This window comes from Rhinolophus ferrumequinum, chromosome 16, assembly GCF_004115265.2.
Source record: "Rhinolophus ferrumequinum isolate MPI-CBG mRhiFer1 chromosome 16, mRhiFer1_v1.p, whole genome shotgun sequence".
In the NCBI taxonomy this organism is placed as follows: Eukaryota; Metazoa; Chordata; class Mammalia; order Chiroptera; family Rhinolophidae; genus Rhinolophus; species Rhinolophus ferrumequinum.
The window spans coordinates 56263345-56285900 of record NC_046299.1 but is presented as its reverse complement, the minus strand read 5'-3'; the positions used below and the strand labels follow the sequence as shown (position 1 = coordinate 56285900).

The window sequence follows — 22556 nt, the reverse complement described above, 5'->3', positions numbered from 1 at the left end:
AAACAAAACATTTATCTAGCTGTATCATCCTGGCCAGTGAAGCAATCCACTATGCATCGAACTCTATTGAGAGTGAATGATGTAATGATATTCTGCAACAGACTTTATGACCAGTTAAAGAAGTGGATTGGTGGGCAGAAATAGAGGAGAGAAGGAGAAGGAATATATGGAGAGATAGACCAACCGATAGGAGCGTAAGAAAGAATGAGGCTGAGATGAAGAGAAGTAGAGAGGCCTCTCCGTGACCCCTGAGTCAAGTAAGCTGGGGGTTCAGGACTCTGGTCACTGCAAAAGCAGGTATTCTCCTACAAATGACTTGAAACTCCTTCAAATTTTAGGCAGTCTCCAGCAAGCCCAGGGCCTTGTGAACAGGGTAGTACTTTTAGTTTTATTGCTGTTTTCTACTGAAGAGCTTATGGAAGTAGACGTTTTTTTGTTTGCTTATTTATTTGAATATCTTTCTAATGATTTTATTTCCTTTAATGAAGAAAGGATTTGGGTTTTGAAAATTTCCCGAAAATGTTAAGAAGCAGGTATGTTGACCAATGTGGTTGGTATTTAACAACTGCACTTTGCATTATTGTTGAGAGAGTAGTTATTTCTCTTCCTCTACCACTGTCTGAAAATTGATTGAATGATGTGTTCCTACATTTCATCTACCTATGCGATCACTTTTATCTTAGTGGGGATAATACAGAAATACGAAGGAATTACCTTTAACAGCCCTTTGTGAATCAATGTTATTATCTCTTTATTTGTAAAAATGTGTTATTTTTTATTTTTATTTTTTTTTAACTTTTTTTAAAAAAGATTTTATTGGGGAAGGGGAATAGGACTTTATTGGGGAACAATGTGTTTTTTCCCAGGACCTATCAGCTCCAAGTCAAGTTGTTGTCCTTTCAGTCTTAGTTGCAGAGGGCGCAGCTCAGCTCCAAGTCCAGTTGCCGTTTTCAATCTAGTTGCAGGGGGCGGGGGGCGCAGCCAACCATCCCATGCAGGAATCGAACAGGCAACCTTGTTGTTGAGAGCTCACGCTCTAACCAACTGAGCCATCCAGCCTCCCGGGAGCTCAGTGGCAGCTCATTGTCTTCACTGTAGTTGTGGAAGGTGCAGTTCACTGGCCCATGTGGGAATCAAACTGTCAACCCTGTTACTCAGAGCTTGTGCTCTAACCAACTGAGCTATCCAGCCGCCCCAAAATGTGTTATTTTTTAAAATGTGGGCCGGCCCAATAGCTCAGGCGGTTGGAGCTCCGTGCTCCTAACTCCGAAGGCTGCCGGTTCGATTCCCACATGGCCCAGTGGGCTCTCAACCACAAGGTTGCCAGTTCAACTCCTTGAGTCCCGCAAGGGATGGTGGGCAGCGCCCCTTGCAACTAAGATTGAGCAAGGCACCTTGAGCTGAGCTGCTGCTGAGCCCCGGATGGCTCAGTTGGTTGGAGTGTGTCCTCTCAACCTCAAGGTTGCTGGTTTGACCTCCAGCAAGGGATGGTGGGCTGTGCCTCCTGCAACTAGCAACGGCAACTGGACCTGGAGCTGAGTTGCGCCCTCCACAACTAAGACTGAAAGGACAACAACTTGAAGCTGAACGGCACCCTCCACAACTGAGATTGAAAGGACAGCAACTTGACTTGCAAAAAAAGTCCTGGAAGTACACACTGTTCCCCAATAAAGTCCTGTTCCCCTTCCCCAATAAAATCTTTTAAAAAATAAATAAATAAAATTAAAAACATATTTTAAAAATGTAGTTTTAAAATGCTCTCAATGGGATGAGTCTATTAGCTTGTTTATGGTGTGGCACTGGATTGATGGTAAGAAATTATTTTCTAGCTTAGAGGTTGGCAAACTCTTTCTGCAAAGGTAGATATTATAGAGGCAAAATTGAGGATATTATATAGGTATTACGGTAGATATAGCATGTAGATGTAGCAAGAGAGAAAACAAATTTCCACAAATGTTTTGTTGGTGAAGTAAATAATAAGAATTGAATAATTTTATTTATTTTTTGTAATACAAGCTCACTTACTGAGAAGAATTAAATTCTTTTTTTTAAACATAAGTTTTCACTTAGTTGGAGTTCAGAGTTAATGTTCCCTTCCATCAAAATTGATTGAAAGTGTTTTTCTGTTAATGCTGATCTGAAATGAGATTTTTTGTGTCATCTTTGAAAATATGTTTTCACATATAGGTGCTGCCAAATATTGATATGAGTTTGGGCATATTCATCTCTTGGAAGGCGTTTGTAGAATTCTATTCGATTTTTCTCTTGATATTTGCCTTATAGCATCTCATTACTTTGTAGATGAATCAATTCCAATGGAAGGTTTATACAAGTTTCTCAATTACATAGTTAAGTGGATTTTGAAATACGGAAATTTCCTTTGCACTTACATTGAGGCCTAAAACACTCTGGAACTATAAGCTTGAAGACAGATCTGCTACAAATTTGTATGGGAAAGGAGATCTAGTTCCTTGTTTGAGTTTTTGATAGCACTGCAAGTGTACAAAGCAGCTTGATCTTGTGATTCAAACAACATTAATTGTTGTTGGAATGATTTTCCTGCAGTTTAAGTTTTACATATACCTGCTGTTTTGCCTTATAATTTTAGGTTGAATTGATTAAAAAAGCATTATTAAGTCTGCAGCAAAAGCTAATTTCCAAAGCCATTTAATGTTTGATGGTAGTGGTTGAGAATGGTTCTTCACATTAAGAAAAATTTGGCTTGGCCCAGAGCTCAAAAATTCACAGTAAAACATTACCACTGTTAAGCCACGAAACTGCTGTGGTTAGCGCAAGTCAGGATTTATTCCGCTTCTATTTTTGAGCAAAATTGACAGACTGATGGTTAACTTCTTAAGAGTGAATGAAGGACAATACTGGTTCAATAATACATGATCGATTCAAGTATTTTCTGCAGAGTAACTGCTGTCGAATAATACAGTGAATAGGCTTTAAACACTATTTTCACAAGCTTTGTAAATTTGTCCAACTAAGCCTTTTTCTGTTCCATGCATATTTTTATCACCATTAGTTGTAACACATCTTAGCAGATTTCACTTCTCGTTGTACTGAATTAGTGTTTCTCAACTTCTTTGAAAATATTTTTGCCTGTAGTTGTCCCATGAAGACTATTCATACAGGCTGATTTTTCAGCCGCTTCGAACTCAGCATTGACTCCTTGAATAAACAATAACTGAGCAGTGTTGGGAATATTTGTCTGCTCATCAAGAGACAAGGAAACCACTCAGAACTGTTTGCCTTGTATTTAATTGACTATTGATGTTGCTCCCAGTGTTATCAGTTCTTAGAGCAACTGTTCTTCCCCAAAGGCTGATAATCTTAAATAAGCTTAATTTTTTTCTGAACACTGAAATTAAACAGGTTTTAATAAATCACCATTGGAAAATGTGTTTCTTTGCTTGACTAACAAATGAGCCACTTGGAAACTTAACTTTTGTTGCAGTCTCATTTTCATTTTTAATTTTTGTGAAGAAATTCTGCTGTAATGAACTAATTCTGTTTTACTATTTTTTTAAAAAAATATCTCTGACCGTCGCTTTCATGTCAGTTGAGAATATTGTGATGAATTCTTAGTCTGGTAATATTAATATTTATTGTATTCTTTTAGTACAGCGTCACTGCTGAATAAACACCATACTTTGCCATTTAATTTGATAATTAAATAATCCATTCTCCACAGTGTCTTAAAAGACCACCTTCAAAATCCACTTCTTGTTTTGACCTGTTGGGTATGCACTGATTAAAAAACATGAAAAAAAGTGCCACAGTATAGTGATAGTGGGGCGCTCCAAAACTGTTGTAACCGTTGCGCTGTGGTTGGTGGGGTGCAGAGCAGGGGTGCACAGTGATGCGAGTGCCACCTATGGTCTCTGTCGCAACTACTCAACTGTGCTGTAGTGCAAAAGCCATCAAGCAATAAAACTTTCTTTATAGACACTAAAATTTGCATTTCACATAATTTTCATTATTATTATTCTTTCATGTTTTTCAACCCTTTAAAAATGTGAAAACTGTCCTTAGCTTGGAGGCTGTGCAAAAACAGGAGTTGGGTCAGATTTGGCCCACAGAATTTAGTTTGCTGACCCCTATGCTAGTGTGGCATATTTGTTGAGTTGGGACCACATATATGGTTGATTATCTTATGGTGTCAGATAATACACTTAGCGTTTTCTCATCCACTCTCTGTAACCAAGGTTTGGCCTGATTTGACCCATCTATGCGTAAGAGAGATTTTATCTGGAAAAAAATGACCATTTGTTGCTTCAAGAACAGAGAAAATGACTTGATTTTGTACAAATTGTGCTTTTCTACAATTGGCAATTAAGGAAGCTTCCTTTCTTAGTTTATGCTTCAGGGAATATTGTAAAAGCTGAAGTATTAGGTGTCTGTGATCATTAATTTTTGTGTTTATGAAATTAAGGTGAGTGTAAACTTAATTATCCTGGGACATTTCAGAGTGATAGTTAATTCCTTGCGATTGATCTGACTCTAACATGACTTATTTATTTCTGAATGTTCAGCAACAACTGGAGTTGGAAATGCAAGAAAAAGAGAGACAGAGACTAGAAGAATTACAGAGAGATCAAGAACTTTTGGAAAAGGTAATTTGAAGTTTTATAAATGCCTGTTTTATCTGAAACTTAGACTCCTCAAGCTACTTTTTCTAGCTGTTGTATCATGAGATTCATAGTCTAAAGACCTGCCACATGTTAGCTGTGTGACTTAAACAAGTCTTGGAACCTTTTTTAGTCTCAGTTTACCTTTATAAAAATAGGGATAACAGTATAGTGTTGTTAGCAATATCTCAGTGGGTCGTTATAAGGATCAAATAAGATCGTGTTTGCGAAACTGCTTTGTGAACAGGAAAGTTCTCTGATGGTGATATTATCAACATTTTAGTTAAGTGGTAGCTGTTCCTAATTCTGGTGGTTGATGTTGAGGGTTAAGTTCTTTGTAATGTTGGGGTATTCTGATCTCTGTGAGAGTCGTGTGTCTCTTTTCTTCATGTTAAATGTATTCTCAACAATAATTTACATTTAAAAATATGTTATTAATAGAGATTTTTCATGTCTTTCATTAAATAAACTATGCAGTGACTTAAATCAAAAAGTCCATCTCCATTGACTGTGTCTGTATAATGTCAAGCATCAGTTTGGCCAATGTTTCCAGGTATCCAAAATGTGTATGTCATACAGACCAACTTCTGGATGTCTGAGTTATACTTTTTAACCAGGTATTTCATATAGTATGTTTATAGCCAGACCTGTTACGTAAATGTTACTCCTCTATTTATTCCATACTTAAAAATAAAAACAGAAACAGGTTTTATAGGATATATTTATTAGTGGCTTAGATGAGAATATCATTATTTAAAGCAATTTTTAAAACACTGGAAGAGTGAATTGAATAAAAAAGATCAGATTTTTGAAAAGGATAAATTCAAAGCTCTATACATAGTTTTAAAAAATACAGATGCTGACGCTCTCTTAGTCTGAGTGTGGTGGGCCACGTGATGTACATGCATACACAATACAAATCCGTATAAAGACATACCCCCTTTCTCTTCAGTTAAGATTCAGTGATCAAAAATGAAAGAAGAAAAACCAGAATGTATCCAGAAGACAGTGATTAAAATGATTAGAGAATTGGAAGTACATTTTATCAAGATGCCCTGATAGCTGTGTTTGAATGTTTGAAAGTCTAGATTTATAGGAGGGATTGGACTCTGTTTTGTGGCTCCATGAAGGTTATACTCACGTTATTTGCTATCTGCCGGCATCAGACTGTGTGACCAGAGCCACAGTAACCACAATAATCCATATTCCTGCTGCCTGTCACCCCTCACCTCTCTCCTGCAAAGCACCCCGCCTTACCCAGTGCTCAGAGATGAGGCCATGTATGTCCTTTTGCCCTGGCCTTCTTGTAGCTGCAGAGACACAACTTACACTATCATTTGCCAAAGGAAATTTCTTGGAAGTATCCTGGTTTGAAGAAAGTGTTTTATAAATAAACTGTGAAGGGCTCTGGTACAATCGGGCCTTCCAGACCTTTGGGAGCAAGAGAATCAAATACTACCAGGGCTCTCACCTCTGCTGTTCTCTGGCCCTTAGTTTCACTCTCTGTCACCATGGCCTGGTTTGCTGCATATGGGTTAGGGACGTGGTTCTTCATGGCTCCTGGGTCTTGTAATGTTGTGGTTCCTACCATCTGAGGGGAGTGGATTCCTTTTTTTGATTTCAGTTGAGTGAAGCATCTTGGGGAAGGATTCTGACTGGGTTAGTTCGTGTCAAATATCTATCCGGTGGGTGAGGGAGAGGGTCCTATGAGAACAGGGACATCCCCACTAAAGCCATGTGGTGGTGGGCTAAGATGTTACAGGAGAATGGAATGGTCTTGAGAAAACAGTACCACATATGTCCCCTATAATTAGGGTGACTGTATATATGGTCACGAGATCACTCATCTTGGAACAGCCAAAACGAATCAGCTCAGAATCAGTGAGGTCACCCTGCTGCCTTAGGATGAAAAGGTAGAGGCTGTAGTAAGGTTTGGTTGGGTAGAAGGATGTTTTCACAGTCAGAACAAGGCCTACCATGTTTTCAGAGTACTATAGAGGGCATTGCTCGGGTACCATGAGAAGATTCATGCATTTGGCTAGTGACTTGGGCCAGATAAGTTCCTTCAGAAATATTTACGTCTTTCTTGCTATCTATAAACTTCTACTTAACTGCAAGTTCTCTTTAAAACCTCTCCTCTAAGCGTTCATTAAAAATTTTATTTTGTCACTTTTTGCATTTGCTAATAACTAGGCTTGAGGTTTGATGTTTAATAAGCCCCTTTCATTTTTTAAAAAGTTGTATTTAATTGTAAACAAAACATGATTGTCTTCTGTTAGTATAGAGTATTAAATGAGACTGTGATCTGCAGTTTTGTATTATTTGGATTCAGATTATCACTCCTTCAAGAGTGATAACATTTTCACTGTTAAATTGATTCTAGATAGCATTATGTAAAAATAAAAATGCTTGAAAATTAAACAAAATTAAGAGGCAAAATATATTCAATGCATTTTTCTTTATTTTTATATATTGTAGATGAGAATGAATATGGAAAATACAGCTACGAGTAAAGATACTTCATATTTAGATGTGAGAAGAAAAAGTTATTCTACGTTATGTGAAATAAATGAGTATCCTGGAATGTAGAGCTTAATTTTGATACATTAGTAGCTAAATTTTTAATAAGGAGATTAACAAAATTGAAAGGCTAAATATATATTCTGGTAATAACAAGCCACAAACATGATGTGCTTTAAAAAGCAAAATCTCAAAGTGGATAAAAATTGGATATTCAGTTTGTGTTTGTATTTTTAAAACCAGAATATTGTGAGATATTGACCACCTGATTACTTACAATGATATATTTTAAATTTCTGAATGTATTTTTTTAGCAAGTTTTAGCATTTATTCCTAGAATTCTCTTGCCATTAACAGATATTGGTTCATTCCTTTAATTGACAATGTTGAATTTTGATGTTGTAATTCAGAAGTTTCTTATCAAAACTAAAAGAAAATTAATGTTATAATTTTGAAGTCATTTAAAAGTAAAAATGATTTTTACAATTGTAGGATATAGCAGCAGACTCAGGCAAGACACTCGCTGAAATCAGTGACCGATACGGGGCACCTAACCTGAGCAGAGTGGAAGAGGTTGACGAATCAATACTGTCTGATGTAAGTGTCTTTAGAGAGTGTTTTGTGAAAACCAGGCTTTTTACTTCAGGAAAGCCTAGTGCGTACGAGGCCAGGGTTGGCTGGCAAATGGACCTTTTGCTCCATAGAAAACAAACTGGTTCCTTTGGCCCTCTGCCCTTCTGTGAATGTGTGCAGCTGGCCACACGGCGAGGGCAGGCACATGTCTGGCTCCTCACAAATGTGTCAGTACTCGTGGGAAAGGAGCTTGGGAGCTCATGCTGATGTAGCAGTGTGCCCTCTTGTGCAGCGGGTGATAGATATATTTTGGATTTAGGCTTTGAAATTGTCAAAATATGTATTTACAATCATTTGGTGAAACACATAATCTTTCAATTTGGAGGGGCAACATTTTGGTTCTTAGTAGCAAACCCTCGAACCAAATAAGTGTCTTAATCAAAGTGCTTGCTTTTACAGTATATACGTATATTTGTTTATTTAATAAACATACAGTGTTTTCTACATGCCAGGCACTGTGCCCGATGCTGTGGTGCATAAAACAGATAGTTAAGATTTGACCTTGGCTAGGGGAGAAACAGACAATTGGACGAGCAATTATTAGTTACTGTTAGAGTGATCAGGTAATGTACTGTCCACACCAGTATGCTTGGAGAGTGAGAGGAGGAGCTCTGGGTAACCAAGCAGATGAACAGGCATAAAGCAGAACTGTCCTAGCAGACAGGTGCACTTCGGCACCTTAATCAGTGTGCACTGACAGGTGGGACAGCCAGCCCAGCTGAGGAACCTTGGTCAGGGAGGGCTTCCGGAAGGAAGTCAGGCATTTGTCATTCATTGGTGGGGTGGGGGCCTGAGAACACAGCAAGTATGAAGACTCAGAGAGTGTAAAGCAGGCAGGGGTGAGTATAGATGCGGAGAAGGCAGGGGCCAGTCCATGAAATGACTTGTAATCTGTGCTCAGACATTTAGATTTTATTCTAAAGGCAGTGGAGGCCAGTAGGATCAGAACTGTATTTTAGAAAGGCCATCTGGCTACAGCATATAGAAGAGAGTGGAGTGATAGATTCGAGAAGACTGTTAGGAGGCCCTTGTAGGAATCTAGACAGGATAACATTGATGACCTGAAGTCGTGAAATGATGTTTTTAAAAGCTGGTCAGGAAGTGGAGCTGGGTGCTAATCAGTCAGTGGGTACATTTTTACTAAATGTCTTGGTATTATGTTTTGGTACTATACAGGGTGCTAGAAAATACCAGTGAACAAAACAGATTGGGTCCCTGCCCGTTGGGGGCCATAGGCTCCCATAGGAAAGGTGCTCCGAGAGGACAGAGCAGGGAAACCTGACCTTGCCTGTGTGAGTCTTCCAGAGGAAGTGAAGTTTAAGGACTCAGCCTGAGACAAGCCCAGCAGATGGAGAGAGCAAGATGCTTTCAAGAAACTGAAATAGTCCAGTATTATGGGTGGGTTGTATGGAGCTAGGGGAATAGTGTGGTTCGCAGCTGGAGAAGTGGATAAAAGCCAGATCACACTGGGTTCTCTACGTCCTGTTAGGGGTTTTGGACTTCAGTGCAGTGGGAGTCATTGAGAGGGTTTATGTAAGGATTAAATGTGTGTTTTTAGAAAGTGGAGATTGGATTTGAGTGGGTAGGAGTGCAAACAGGAGACGTAGGAGGTGTTTACAGTCATCCAGAGGCAAAATGACCAGGGTGCACACGGCAGAGATGGGGGAACTGGGTGGATTCCGTTGACTACGAGGATAAGGGAGAGAAAGAAGTCAAGGCTGATGCCCAGGTTTCCGCCTTGGGCAACTGGACGCTACCATTTTTTGTGCTTTACCAATTGTTGAGGGACAATAAGAGAAAGCAGGTTTTATGAAAACGATGGCTTCAGTTGTAGACACGTTGAGTTTCAGATGACTCTGAGATATGCTGGTGAGAATGGCCAAAGTCCAGTTGATATATATGGGTCTGGAGGGTAGAAGAGAAGTCCAGCACTCATGGGCATATACGCTAAGCAAAGCTGGGAGAGTAAGGAAGGTACCTAAGAGAGCTGCAGAAGGAAGGAGGGGGCTCAGGGTGAAGCCATTAGAAAATCCAACGTTTAAGGGTTTAGGAAGAGGACCCCTGCAAGAAGGATACGCATATCAATAAAGGATAGAAAGGGAAGTGGAAGAAAGGAGGGCTATAAATACATTGAGAACATAGTTATGATTTGGTTGAGTTTGGATTTTATTTGAAATAATTTGAAATAATAAAAAAGCTTCATTTACATAATCACATAGAAATCACCTAAACTCTCTTTTCTTTAGCTTGTACATTTTCACAGTTCTAATTGTATTAAAGCACATTTTTTATTTTGCTTTTAGGTTTCATTAAACATAGATCAAGACTTGTAGGATCATCCAACCTAAGAGCAATAAATTTTTCTGATTGTTTCAAGTTTCAAAATACGAAGTCCCCAGTTGTATTTTTTTCTTCCAAACTTAAACTCTTTTTTCCCCTCTAAGACAGCTTTATAAATGGGCTTCCAGGGTGGCCTTAAATTACTGTTTTGGAGTCCCTAGTGCAACTGATTATTCGTAGATTCCATTGGGAGAACAGAAACGAGAGTTTCCCAAAGCAACCACAAGGGGCAAACCTGAGACAAGCTGAAAAGAATGTGTGTGTCTAAGTGAGAACAAGAGTGCCTGAGATGCAAGTGACTGTCTGTGAAAAGTGGAAGACGATGTCACCGTGCAGGGCCTAAGAATATTCAACATGCTTTAGATATGGCATTTCTTCCTGGGAGTGAACGGCAAAGGTTTCCCCAGTTTGTTGGGAAGTGATCTTTCGTAGAATCGCTTAGTGCAGGATAATCGATGGGGCTGGGATGGGTAACGGTACAGACGCATCATTTCCTCTGGAGCAGTCAGTGGGCAAAAGTACTGTGCTACCATTGGAGGGAAGTTGCACTGGGTACAGGCCACGCAGGTGCTGCCTTGAATGGACCCTGGGTGGTCTGTGGACCCTGCACTTTTGGCCCCTGGGAAGTTTCAGGTCTAGCCTTGAACTTTAGGGAGAACTTCGCTTCCTTTATAAAATTCTCCCAAATCTATATTAGGAGTCTTTTCTGTTCTTTAGGGAAGGGTATAGGCATGGAAACATAAATGCCAGGAAGAGGCTCCTTTAAAAAAAAAAATGCTGTGTTTGGTTATAAACATACCTTTCCTGAGGCAAGAGAACAGAACAGCCTAGTTGCTTAAATGGAAACACAAAAGGGGGGAAAACATAATGGGAAAAATATTGGTTTCATTAAAAAGAAATATTATCTTGTCATATCAGTTTTGTACATTTATGAGAAAAAGTGTAAGGTGCCCTGGAGAGATGACTTCTGTGTCACTCAGGCTACCAGGCACTGTGTTCCCAGCGTGGATGACCCGGTAGGAGTGTCTGAGGGAGCAGGAGTGTCCATGCCTCCGCCTCAGCCTTGACAGGTACCATAGTGCAGGGGTGGGGCATAGTGCAGGGATCACAGGGCTCTCCGGCTCAGCATAACCTCTGCCGGACTCCACAGGGTGCAGTCTGCTGTTGGGGTTGAACAACAGGAGTCTCTTGAGTGTTAGCTAGTCATAGGGTGAAGGATTGTGGTTCTGGGGCAGGGGTAGTCTTGTGTGAAGAGCTCCCAGCCAGAGCTAGGCATCAGAGGGAGGAGGAAGAATGGGGTAAAAAAGATAAAACAGGTTCAGTCTCTGGGAGGAGAGCCCTCAACGAAGGTCCAGCAAGTGATCAGGGACCAGGGAAATTGTCGGGTGTGGGAAGAGGCTTCGTACAGCGGGAGATGACTCAGAGAGCAGATGCCCACTGCCCACGGGGACTGGGGCCAGGTTGTAGCCTGTGGACAGACAGCCACGCTCACAGTTTCTTGCCAATGGCAGCAAGACCCATGCAGCGGTAGGAGTGGGGATGGCTCCTATTCCAGCAGGCGTTCTGTTGTTAGGTGACACCCTGGGCTTGATTGAAGTATTCTACATTTTTCTGCTAACCTGGTCTCATGAAAGACAAGAATAATAGAAGAGGAGGAGGAAATGGATGAAAGAATGGAGAGATATAAAGGATCTAAATATAGATAATAAAACTAGATTTTCTCACTGCAAAAGGTGAGCTATACCAGATCACCAAAATACAAGAGCAATAAATACACTTTTAGCTGAATCTCACATGAGTGTTAATCTTACTATTCAGCCAAGGCCTAAACTCAGTAGGTAGTTCCGGGTCCTAGCTCCCCTCGCTTGGCTTTCTCTTGGCTCTGCCTTGTTCCTCTATTACTGGTTTCACCCTCGGGGGTTCCAGGTATGGCTAAAATTGCTAATTTACAATTCATTGGTCTTTAGTACGTTCAGAGTTGAATAACCATCACCACAGTCGATCTTAGAACCGCTGACTGTTGTCTCCAATCTCATTTTCAACAAAGATGAGTAATCACCCACAGTACTTATACTGTTGCCATCTTGTTGATTCATTGGTTTATGGATTCATTCATTCTGAATCTATGTCGAAGGGACATCACTAGTTGCCAGGACTGGGCCAGGGTGAAGCAAAGGAGGTATGAAATTTAAGTGCTCACTCAGCAATTCCACAAACCTGAGAATGCCTGCCTCTCAGAGTTTGCTCCCTAGGCACTCTGCTTGCCTTGAGCTCATCCTGGCCCTGCTGGTCACTATGGGAATAGAGGACTAAGGCATGACTTTTACCCCTACAGAGGTTTTTCATAGTTAAGAAGGATAATTTGTGTGCACATATAATAGGGGACATCATGTGTGAAGAAGTATTAACTGGTACAAATAGGAGCCAGCTTCGTGAAAGGGAAAGCCCTTAGAAGAACCATCATGGAGAGGTAAGTTTTGAACCTGTGAAACCCATGGGGATGTGAAGAAAACTAGCCAACGAGAGGCCTAGAGCGACTGTTAGGAACTGGATGGTGGCGGCTCCGGCCACCAGCACCCAAGGTCTGGACTTGAGACATGGGGTTGATGTGTGCGAAGACCCATCATGGCCTTTGAGAGCTTTTTACAGTTTTCCTTAAGGATGTGGAGGTGAAATTCAGATCATGGGATTCAGGCCATGAATTTTGGTAAAGAAAAAAAAAAAGAGGGTAAAGCTGTTTCTTACAGAGATTTGGTGATGAAGAGAGGTGCCTTGAGGATGTAGCAAGATTGAGAAGGGATTCCTTTATGGGCAGTGGCGAGATGAAGACTGAAGTGTGGCTCAGGAGGGTTAGAGCAGGGCGCCAGAGGAACTGGGTGTGGAACAGAATTACAGAGGGAGGAAGCGCGGTGGGAACCCCTTCTCTTCCAGGAGGGGGAAGATATAGAGAAAGACATTTTGAGTGAAGAGGATGAACATTTGGGATTGTGGTGCGTTGCAGTCTGCAGTATACACCTCTGATCCTCTTGGTAAGGGAGAGAAGCTGACCACAGGTTGGTCAGCTACTCGAGTGAGGATGGATTTTAAAACATCTGGCAGGGGATGGATGAATAAATGATTGTTGGACAACTCTGTGGGCCCACTTGAAATTTATTCATTCTAAAAATACTTGTGAATGCCTACTGTGCCTCAATTTCCTCATCTGTATAACAAGTAAAGTAATAGTGCCTGCCTCTTAGGGTTTTTGTGAAGATTAAATGACTTAATTCATGTAAAGCTTTTCTGGCAGTACCTAAGACTTAGTAAGCACTCAAGAAAGACTGAAGCTGTTACTACTGTGATCACACGCTAGGTACTGTGCTACGTAGGTAGAGACCTCATCAGGCTTCTTAAATCACGTGCTCCAATAAGCCCATAGCTCAGAGGTAGGCCGGGGTGTGGGTGGTGGAGGTGCCCTATGACAGGGTTGGTACAATGTCACCAGACCAGGTGGTACAGAGTCAAGGGAGAGCAGCAGTGGAGTGGGAGGCCCCCATGCTCACTAGCAGCTGGGTGACAGCACTGTGTCTCTAGGGAAGGAGGTGAGTAGTCTTATTCAAAGCTGATTCTTGTCCAGGAACAGAGCAGTGGGGTGGGACAAAGGGGAGATCCAGGTCGGAGAGGAGACAGTAAAGGGCACAGCTCATGAGACAGGAGTTTGCAAAGATTCGGCCCAGCCGAGCAGTCAGTGTTCAGGAAGTGTCAGGGCCCTAACTAGGAGCTTGACTGTAAATGAGGAGCCGGGCTGATGCCCATTGTCCAGCTAAAACATACAATGTTAGGACCCGGGTAAGACGGAAGGGGGCTTGTGCCTGGGTGGGGAGGGGCCAGGCAGGAAGGTGCCAAAGGAGAGGGAAGGAGACTAACGGTGAGCTCTTATTAATGCCAAAGGCTCGACTGGGATTTTACAGGATTATTTAAATGAGCCTGTGTTTGAATGCCTAGACAAGTGAAGTTACAGGAAGTAACTGTTCAGAGTTGTTGAGCGAGTAAGTGTTGGAGCTGGCATGGTTGCCCAGTTCTGTGCGGCATATTTTAATTTGTGAATGTACTTTGGAATACTACGAGCATTAAAAACTAGCTATGTCTGAAACAGATTTGACTTTATTTTCCTAGAAGCTTTCCCCCTCCTTATTTCTTTGGTACCCTAGGCGGCTTCGTGATTGTCCAAGTGCCCAGCGTATAGTGTGGGCGTCATCCTTGACCTTCTGTGGTTAATCATACTTTTAGTCTAATACAATGAGCCTAATACTTGCTCCTCTTTTTCTCATGTTCTGAAGCCACAGGAGAGAGAGTTTTTAGTCACTTTCCTGGTGTCACTGTCTGCAGTCCCTTGTCAGAGTATAAAAGCTCAGCTTGCCTTAACACATTATTCAGAGTCACATGCCAGCCACCTCCAGATTAAAGATTAGAAGGGTTTATCCAGTTGCAGTCAGTGGCCTCTGCCCTGTACCTGATTGTCCTCATTTTGACAAATCTCTCTTGGTTGCTTGCCCTCGGAGGGCTTAGCTGGTTTATGAGTGCACACACTGGTGTGACAGGTGGTCAGTGCCGCTAAGGAGCACTCTTCTAGATGGGAGCTAGAGCACAGGCAAGAAGGTAAATGATGAGGCAAGCTCCCAGCAACTACTTTGGTAGTTAGTGCTCTTACCTTTTTACATGGAGAGAAGTCGGCCAGAGCTTCAGGGAAGTGCGGCACCACAGCACACCAGAAACCAAAGGACAGGGGTGCAGACTTGATTGTGGGTGGGCGGTAGGAGGCATGAGCAGAGAGACAAAGGTGCGAGTGCCTGCAGGATGCTTGAAGACTCCAGAGCCGTGCAGGGGTGTAGAGAGAGGGAAGTTCAGGAACGTCGATCTGGACCAGATTGCGAAGCCTATTCAGTTCCAAGCTAAGAGTTGAGACAGTATCTGCTGACAGTGGGAATGGAAATGAAAATTGCACATTGAGCAACTTTATTGGGAATCAGGGATGAGAAAGGGATGTTGTTAGGTTGGTGCAAAAGTAATTGCAGTTTAAAAGGTTAAAATAATTACAAAACCCGCAATTACCTTTGCACCAACCTAATAGGTTGCAAAGAGATGTTTGAAGATCCTTGAATGGAGATTGTCACGCTGAAGGATGATTTGGGCTTCGAATGCTATTGCCATCGTCTAGGCTTCAGGTAATTAAGGTCTGAGCCCGGGTTGTGGCAGTGGAAATTCATTCAATGAACATTTATTGTGCACCTACTATGTGCCAAGAAGTGTAGTGGGTGCTCATGGGGAACATACGTGCAAGCATGGTTCTTGCTCTCAAATCAGTCACAGTTTAGTAGGGCATGTAAAGAAAACAATGGTGGGTGACACATGGAGTGGATTTGGAAGCTGATTGTGTAGATGTGAGGGACAGTGGAAGAACCTGGGATCTGGAACAATGGCCAGGACATCAGAAGCTTAGAAAGATCATGCAGAGTTGCAGGTCTGGGGCAGGAAAGGACACCTAGCCTGGATCTGTAGCAGGGTGTAAGGGAGAAGCTCAGAGCCTCTTCCTGCTGCTCGCACTGACCTCGAGTCAGGTGGTAGTGGTGGTGTTGGGTGTGTGTGTGTGTGTGTGTGTGTGTGGCGGTGGTTGTTTGGAGGACGAGAACTGACATAATTGATACAGTTTTTAGGAGACCAGTGGCTGCGTACTGTTATGTATACAAGATAACCTATTCCAAAGTGTTATCCCCACTAAAAATATTCAAGTATGGACCACCGAAAACACAAATAAAAACAAAAGTGCAAGCTTTTAACGTTGGTGACAATTAAAACTAGAATTCAGATATTAATAATGCTTTGAATCAAGGTTGTTTCTAACTGTGTATTAAATTGTAACTAGTTCTGCTACCACTAGATGTCACAAAGATTCAGTTTTCAATAGCCCTACTTCTTGAGACTGTGGCTTTGAAAGATTTCTTTTTGTACAGAAATAAGGTTTTCTAATATTCATAAATATAATAAAATACGACTTTTAGAATGAAATACTCCAAATATGCACAATAGTACACAATAATATAAGCAATAATATAATATAATAATATAATAATAATAATGATATAATATAATAATATAACCAACCCAGATTTAACAAATATTGACATTTTACCACATATTCGACAGCTTTTTCGAAAAGGAAAATCTTACAGTTGCCGTTCTCTGTACTCCCCCATCCCATTCCTCTCATTTCGTGCCCACAGATAATCAATACCTTGAGATCAGTAGATCTCAAATATACATCCCCAGGTATACATCCCTGATGTTTTCATACAAATGTTTGCTTATTTATTTGTGCAAAAATAGCGTCAATTTTTGGGGCTGTGAGATTTGAATTTAGTGTTAAATGGTATCATACTATAGGTGGCATTCTGCAACTTGCTTTGTTTAGTTCAGGATTTATCCCTGCTGATTGAAGTATATCTACTTCATTTATTTTAACTGCTGTGTAATGTACCATTGTACCCATTCTTCGGTTGGCAGCTGTTTAGACTTTAAAATGCTTTATTTTTATACCAACATTCTTGTATGTACCTCTTTGTATGAATGTGTGAATTGAGGAAATCGGATTGCCTGCACAATGTCCCTGACTCTCAGTGACACTGTCCTGGTGAGCCAAGGCCTGTCAGATGGCCTTCCTAGAGAATGTATCAGGGACTGAATCTCTAGTTCCTGACACCATGTCCTGTTGAAACAAGTGAGAACTCAAGTGTGAGAGTTTCTCTGGAGTGGTGGTTCTGAAACTTGAGCGTGCATCAGAATCTGCTAGAGGGCTTCTTAACTGCACCCCAGGAAGGCATGAGTCTGGGCTGGGGTGGACAGTGTGCATTTCTGACAAGCCCTCAGGGGTCCTGCTGTTGCCCACCAGCTCTAGGCTGGATAAGGCCCATCTGTGACTCCCAGTGCTTGTTCTCAAGCTACCAGATAGTGCTAAACTGCTTTCCAACGTGATCATGTAAGTTTACTAGACAATCAACCAGAGGGTATGGGTTCCTAATATGCTGTTTCCTTTCTGGTACTTGGTAATGTCACACTTCAACATTTTCACCATAACAGGATGTAATGTGGTAGCTTCTTTGTTGTTTAATTTGCATTCTCCCTGATCATTAGTGAGGTTACAAATCTTTTCCTGTTGATTGGACAATAGGTTTGCTCTTCTAAGAATTACATGTTCATATTATTTGCTTATATTCGCTATTGATTTGTTTGTCTTTTTCTTATTGACTTTGTTGGCAGATGTGTTGGGAAATCTCTCAGGTGGTGGGTTGCCTTTTAACTTGGTTTATGCTGTTTCTTGTTTGGCAAAAATGTTAACTTTTATTTTAGTTAAATGTACAATTTTCACTCATATTTTATGCTTTTTTGTCTTTTGTTCAATAAAGTAATGAAACATTATAATTCTTATAAGCTATCCAGTCTGATTTAAGGACTATCTTTTAAAATAATTTTTATGTATTTTAATTTAGATTTTTCATGTTCATTTCCTTCAAGTAAAGTCAGTAATCAAACTGACAATTTAAAAATCAGGTAAAGCATAATTTTACCAGTTACACTGTATAATAAAAACGATTCTAGCCCATAACTTGTACACTGATGATATGCTGAAATGATATTTTAAGTGCTAAAAATGAACCTATTGCAGTTCAAACATCTCAACCTACTTCCGCCACTGCTAATATTTTTTATTTTTTTATTTTATTTATTTATTTATTATTATTTTTAAAATTATTTTGATGTGATGATTAAACTCTTTCTTCAAGGGGAAAAGAAAAGAACGTTTGAATCAGAGGACTCTGAAGTGTAAGTTACTGCAAGAGAATTTACCAAGTGGGAGGTGTAGAGTGAGTGACTTCCAGCGAGGCTTATGGTGGTTGGCAGATGCAGTTTGATAAGTCACAAGAAATGCTTACCTACCCCGTAGTGTTTGCCACGTGGCCACACTAGCTGGAGTGACACCCACTAGATATTTATTTGCATCAACACTTTTTGAAATTCAGTTATTTCTGACGTTATATTCATTCATTCAAAAGGAAGAGACAACACTTACTATGTGCCAGGCATGGTATGCAAGATACTTTGCAGTACGTCTACTCCCTTTGTAAAGCAGATACTATCCCCATTTTACAGAGGCACAAACAGAAGCTTCTGAGATTCTCAAAGCTGATCATTGAAAGCACTGAGATACAAAGCCAGATTTTTTTACTTTAAAATTTTCTTGCTACCACTGTGTTCTCTCAGTAACATTCCATCAGAGCCTACTGTTTGTAGGCATCATTAGCTATTAATACTTTAGTGTAAAGTAGCCCAAGCTATTTTGCTAAACCATAAAACCTAGCTGAATTGGATATGCTAGGGGAATCGGTGAGCGGGTGGGCTAGTGCTGGAGGGTTTGAACTTGGCCTGAAGAACTGGTACCTAAGGATAGCATGGGGTGACTAAGCAGACAGGAGGAAGTTCACTTACTTTGCCCTTTTCCTAGGGTAGTGCTTCCCAAATTTTAATTTCTGATAAATTACGGGGGATTTTGGTAAAGTGTAGATTCTAATTTCGTAGTCTAGGGAGGAGCCCCAGATTCTGCATCTCTAACATGTGGGCAGGTGATGCTGAGGCTGTTAGTTGGGGGACCACACTGAATAACAAGGGCCTCAAGTATCCTCAGAGGGTGTGTGTGGTGGAGAAGGGACTGGAGAGGAAATAAGTAGTGACACCAGGATGAGTGCCGCGGTTACAAAGAAGGTGGTGCAGGGTTGCCTGGGTAACGCGGGGCGGTTAGGGGAGTGGCGAGCGCAGTGCTGGCAGGGCTCTTGGCTCAGGCTGTAGGTTCTGAGCCCAGGCTGAGCACAGCGTCCCTTTCTCCTTTCTGGTGTCTGATGGTCCACTGGACATAGTATTGTGGTGCAAGTGATCCTTGCGGCTCAAAGCCAGTGGAAGCAGATCGCACTGAGCAGGGGAATTAGAGATGGGTGTGTTTTATTGTCCAAGAACCCTTTGGGTGTAGTCCCAGAGCATCCAATGGCAAGCTTTCTGCAAATGAAGCTGTGAAAGGCTTTTGTTCTAAGCTCTGGTAGCAGAAAGCTTTGGAATAGCTAGTAGCAGTTATATAAGTAACCACAGTTTATAGGTAATTACTTTTCGTTATGTAGAATTAGGAAAAAACTGAAGCAGTTTTAATAGGCAGCACAATGTGGGAAAAGGAAACAATACTTGGAGTTGAAAGACCTGAGTTTGAGTGTGGTATCACTTACTAGTCATCTGACCCAAAATAAATCAATGATTCTCTCTGGGCCTCAGCTTCCCCCTCCATTATATGGGGACAATACTGTGCCTGACTCGTTGTGAGAACTGAATGAGCTGACACTTGCAGAAGTGCTTGTAAACTGCAAAACTCTCCATCTATGTGTTTATTAATGTGGAAAGTTGGTATCAGAGGCAGAGTAGGGATGGGACATTGCATCCACATATGTTTCTAAAAACTGCTCTGAAACCCCCAAATGAGCCATTATATAGACATTGCTAAACATGAAACACTTCTGACCCAATTTTGTTCATTTTTGGAATAAAAGCTTGGATGGGAGGGTCAGTTTGGCCAAAATTACCTAAATAATTATTTTGGGTTCTTATTTCATTTAAAATATTTAAACCCCCAATGACACTATTTATTATTATCAAAATATTTTCTAGGGTAAATAAGGGAAAGACAAAATATCAAGAGAAAACTAAAGGCAGATTACTTTATGACTGTAATTTTCTTTCTCTACAATTTTTGCTTCTAAAATGTTCTAACTTCTTGTTTCGTTGTTTGGGATGGGGATTTGTTTAGTGAAGAAATTGTATTCTGGGAAAGATGGGACTTGACTTCTGTCTCTGCCATAGCCTTTGTGAAACTTTATTGTGAAACCTTAGGTCAATGATATTACCCCGTTAAGTAAAGTGTGGACTGAGGTCAGAAGGTTCTCTATCAATCTGTACACCTCCCAGATTTCCCACCTGTTTTGTTGAATTTATGGTGAGTTGACATAAATGGAAGGACATGATATTTTAAATTTCTTAAGTTGAATGAGGCCAGAAGAGATGATCTTCAGTTTTTAATATAAAACTGATTGATACTTACTGGCTATAGCCATTATGATTTTATTTCAAAATGGAAGTTATGTGCTTTCATGTAATGTTTACAGATGCTGACAGATGTCTACATCTAAGCTGCCTTCTAAGTAAAGAGGTTTAGAGTTGACAGGTGATGGTTAATTCCTTGAAATCATGTACAGTGTATTTAATATTCGTATTGATAGCTATGAATTGTTTCATAGGTTTGACTGAGTATTTTTCTATTTTAAAAATATTACAAGTCAGGAACTTTTGGTCAAGATGGCGGAGTAGGTAAACTCTATGCTCGCCTCCTCCCACAACCACATCAAATTTACAACTAAACTACAGAGCAGCCATCATGGACAGTTGTCTGAAATCTAGCTGAACAGAAGTCCCACAACTAAAGATATACCAAAGAAGCCACCTCAAGACTGATAGGAGGGGCAGAACCTCGGAATGGGCTAGCACACTGGTAGAATGGGTGGTCAAAGATCAAGAGTGATATCTCAGGACAGAGGTCTCCTCTGAGGAGCAAGGGGTCCCCACCCCACACCAGGCTTCCCAGCCCAGGTTTCCAGTGCCAGGAAAAGAAGTCCCCATAACATCTGGCTGTGAAAACCAGTGGAGACTGTGGCTAAATGAGACAGAGGGCTGCTGGAGTTTCAGGCATTCCTTGTTAAACAGTCCCCACACAGCCCTACTTGCTGACAGACTCAGTTACTTTGAGCTCCAGAGCTGGGATCGCAGCTTGAAATTTTCCAGCGACATACAGGGAAGAACTGAATTGTCTGGAATTCAGGGCAAGGGCTGCAGGGACAGCTTTCTCCCAGACAGAAGTGTTGGCAGAAGCCATTGTTCTTTTTCTGGGCTCTCCCCCCACCCAGTCTGCACAAGCAGGAAGGTGTCATATCTTAGCCTCCACCAACCCAGCTAACACCTGTCCTGATGAATCCCTGAGACCCTGCCCCACCCAACATTTGGGCCCGCCAAAGCCACTCCCAGTGGTTTTTCCATACAAATGGCCTGTCTTGGCTCATGCAGCAGACTTTCCTAAAATCTGTCAAAAGTTCACAAACCCCAAACAGCAGCATCTGGCTTCAGCATGCCTGTACTTCTTACTAAGCAGCTCCAAGCCTGGCAGTAGCAACAGCTGGCCTTGGTTTGCAGTTTAGCCTCTCCCAGGCACCTCCAAGCCCATTGCAGGTGGAAGACATCACTTTGTAGCTAATACCAAGTGGCTCCAGGCAGGTCACTGGCAGTGGCTGACCTTTGCCTGCAAAAGAGCCCCTTCCAAGAGGGCCCAGAAGCAATACACCTGGTGGCTAGCTTCAGACCACATCAGAGTACCATGCAGCCATTTCCACAAATGACACACCCAAAAGACAGACTAGGTAGGCACCAGTGCCCTGTAAAGTGAACCCTGCTCCATAAGGTCAGCCCTTGCACAATAGCTCCTCCACTGTAGTCATGATCAGTCCTCACAACCAGTAAGCCTGAGGGTCAGTCCACCCCCTCCCCTACTGATGTGCAAACAGCAATAAACGACAATAGAATAACACACACAACCCACACAAGGGACACTCCTGGAGCACCTGGCGCAGATGACCAGGGAGACTGTGCCATAGGGCCCCATAGGACACCTACTACATAACGCCATTCTACCAAGACTAGCAGACCTAGCAGATCTACCTAATACATAGAAACAAACACAGAGAGACAGCCGAAATAAGGAGACAAGCATGTCTCAAAAGAAAGATCAGAACAAAGCTCCAGAAAAAGAACTAAGCAATCCACCAGATGCAGAGTTCAAAACACTGGTTAGAAGGATGCTCAGTGATCTCAGTGAGAACTTCAACAGAAAGATAGGAAACATAAAAATGAACATAGAAAACAAAAAAATCAGAAATGAAGAATACAATAACTGAAATGAAGGATACATTAGAGGGAATCAACAGGAGATTAGATGAAGCAGAGGATCAAGTCAGCAATTTGGAAGATAAGGTGGCAAAAAATACCCAATCAGAACAGCAAAAAGAAAAAAGAATTTTAAAAAATGAGGATAGTTTAAGAGACTTCTGGGACAACATCAAGTGTACCAACATTCGCATCATAGGGGTACTAGAAAGAGAAGAGAGCAAGGAATTGAAAATCTATTTGAAGACATAATGACAGAAAACTTCCTTAACCTGGTGAAGGAAATAGACATACAAGTCCAGGAAGTACAGAGTCCCAAACAAGATGAACCCAAAGAGGCCCACACCAAGACGCATCGTAATTAGAATG

General features: G+C 41.3%; 1 protein-coding gene across 2 annotated transcripts in view; it reads left to right on the top strand.

Moving 5' to 3' along the window:
* Positions 1–22556, top strand: part of DYDC1 (DPY30 domain containing 1) — a 36960-nt gene that overhangs the window by 6695 nt on the left and 7709 nt on the right. Inside the window, exons 4-6 of one of the 2 annotated variants that reach the window (XM_033131027.1) lie at positions 4542–4622; positions 7650–7754; positions 10094–10175. In XM_033131027.1, the coding sequence (XP_032986918.1) occupies positions 4542–4622; positions 7650–7754; positions 10094–10123 (216 nt within the window). In that variant the 3' untranslated portion in view covers positions 10124–10175. Of the gene's footprint in view, positions 1–4541; positions 4623–7649; positions 7755–10093; positions 10176–22556 lie in introns of those variants that run through there. The other variant, XM_033131026.1, reaches the window with a different exon arrangement.